The 1,712-nt window shown below is 48.1% G+C and overlaps 1 protein-coding gene across 1 annotated transcript in view; it reads left to right on the top strand.

The window, feature by feature from the left end:
* The first annotated feature begins 829 nt into the window (after positions 1-829).
* Positions 830-1,712, top strand: part of ZNF541 (zinc finger protein 541) — a 23,235-nt gene continuing 22,352 nt past the window's right edge. The window contains exon 1 of the mRNA XM_012653362.1: positions 830-1,136. Within this exon, the coding sequence (XP_012508816.1) occupies positions 830-1,136 (307 nt within the window). The remainder of the gene's footprint in view (positions 1,137-1,712) is intronic.

Raw genomic sequence — 1,712 nt, 5'->3', positions numbered from 1 at the left:
CTGATTTTCCCCTTGGGCTGACCTGAGCTTAACCCTCTGGCTTTGAGTTTTCTCGTAGTTGCTGGCACTTGGGGTTTTACCTGTCTTTTGAGCTTGGCTGTGCGTTAAAAATTATCTTTTATCACGTTCTTAAGTGTTTTTAGCTGAGAAAGAGATCAGTTCAGTCTACCAGGTTGCTGGAAATCCTTTCATTTATTCCTTACGACAACCTTATGATGGAGGTACTCTTATGCCCACTTTTTTTTTTGAAACAGAGTCTCACTCTGTTGCCCGGGCTAGAGTGCCGTGGCGTCAGCCCAGCTCACAGCAACCTCAAACTCCTGGCTCAAGCGATCCTCCTGCCTCAGCCTCCCGAGTAACTGGGACTACAGGCATGCACCACCATGCCTGGCTAATTTTTTGTTGTCCAGCTAATTTCTTTCTAATTTTAGTAGAGACGGGGTCTTTCTCTTGCTCAGGCTGCTCTTGAACTCCTGAGCTGAAATGATCTTCCCGCCTAGGCCTCCCAGAGTGCTAGGATTACAGGCGTGAGCTGCCGTGCCTGGCCTATGCCCACTTTATAGATAAGGCAAGTGGGGCTTGTGAAGCTTTAGTGACTTGCCCAAGGTCACATGGCTATTAAGTGGCACAGAACAGTCCCAGATAAAGTTCTGTTTGGATTGGAGGTCCGTGTTCTACCCACCATGCCATATTGTCACCTCATAACTTTGATTCCTCCTTCTTCATTTTCAGGAATTAGCTGCCATCAAGGGTACTCTCCTCCCCGTCTCCTTACACGTCTTTGCTTGTCCGTTGTCTTTGCTTGGCCAAGACCTGGCAGTGGAGAGCCATGGACCAGTACAGCCTGGGGGACGAGGGTGCCCTGCCGTCAGAAATGCACCTCCCTTCGTTTTCGGAGAGCCAAGGGCTCAACTGCAGCGACACCCTCAACCGGGATCTGGGTCCCAACACACGAGACCTGCTCTATGCCGGCCTGAGTGGTTTGGACCTGGACCCCAGCCTCCCAACGCCTGACATGCCCAGCGAGGCACTAGAGGACAACTTAGACACCCTGTCCCTGTACTCGGGGAAGGACAGTGATTCCATGAAACTGCTGGAGGAGTATGCAGATTCGGAATCTCAGACCCCCTTGCAAGGTGAGGCGGTCCCCTGGGGTGGAAGGGCCTGGCAGGATGTTTGACAGTTCCCGTGGCCAGCTAGGGATTGATTCTGCATGGATTGGTGAAGAAAATTTTTCACTTCTACAGGTAACTTAGGGAATGGTCACTTTTTTCCTACTTGGGAATTGTTCCCTACTTCCTAATATAGGAAATAGAACACTAATTTTAGGGAGTGATCTTGAGAAACTTGGATGTTTTGGGATATCCTAATTTGTGGCATGTGGGCAGACCTCAGTGTTTATGGGAGACTTTCCTACCCACTGCCACATCTTAGTACTTTACCAGAATGAGCTGGGTCCTGTCCATTCTGATCCTTTGTTGTCTAACCTTCCCAGGTCTCAGTGCCTTTATCTGAAAAGTGGGGGGACAATAATATCCCCTCTGCATCTCCCCAGAGTAACAGTAGTAAGAAGCAAAAGAAAAAACAATCATAAAAGCACTTAGAGCATAAAGCCCTGGGCAGATATTAGTTGGTTTCTTTAAAAAAATTAATATCATTATAGTTTATTTTAGATAGGCCCTTGATTCAGTTCTGAGTCTTTCTCTTCAGCA

The sequence above is a fragment of the Propithecus coquereli genome, unplaced genomic scaffold (assembly GCF_000956105.1).
Source record: "Propithecus coquereli isolate 6110/MARCELLA unplaced genomic scaffold, Pcoq_1.0 Scaffold42, whole genome shotgun sequence".
NCBI lineage: Eukaryota > Metazoa > Chordata > Mammalia > Primates > Indriidae > Propithecus > Propithecus coquereli.
Note: the sequence above shows the minus strand (reverse complement) of the source record. Positions and strands in the feature narration are given on the sequence as shown.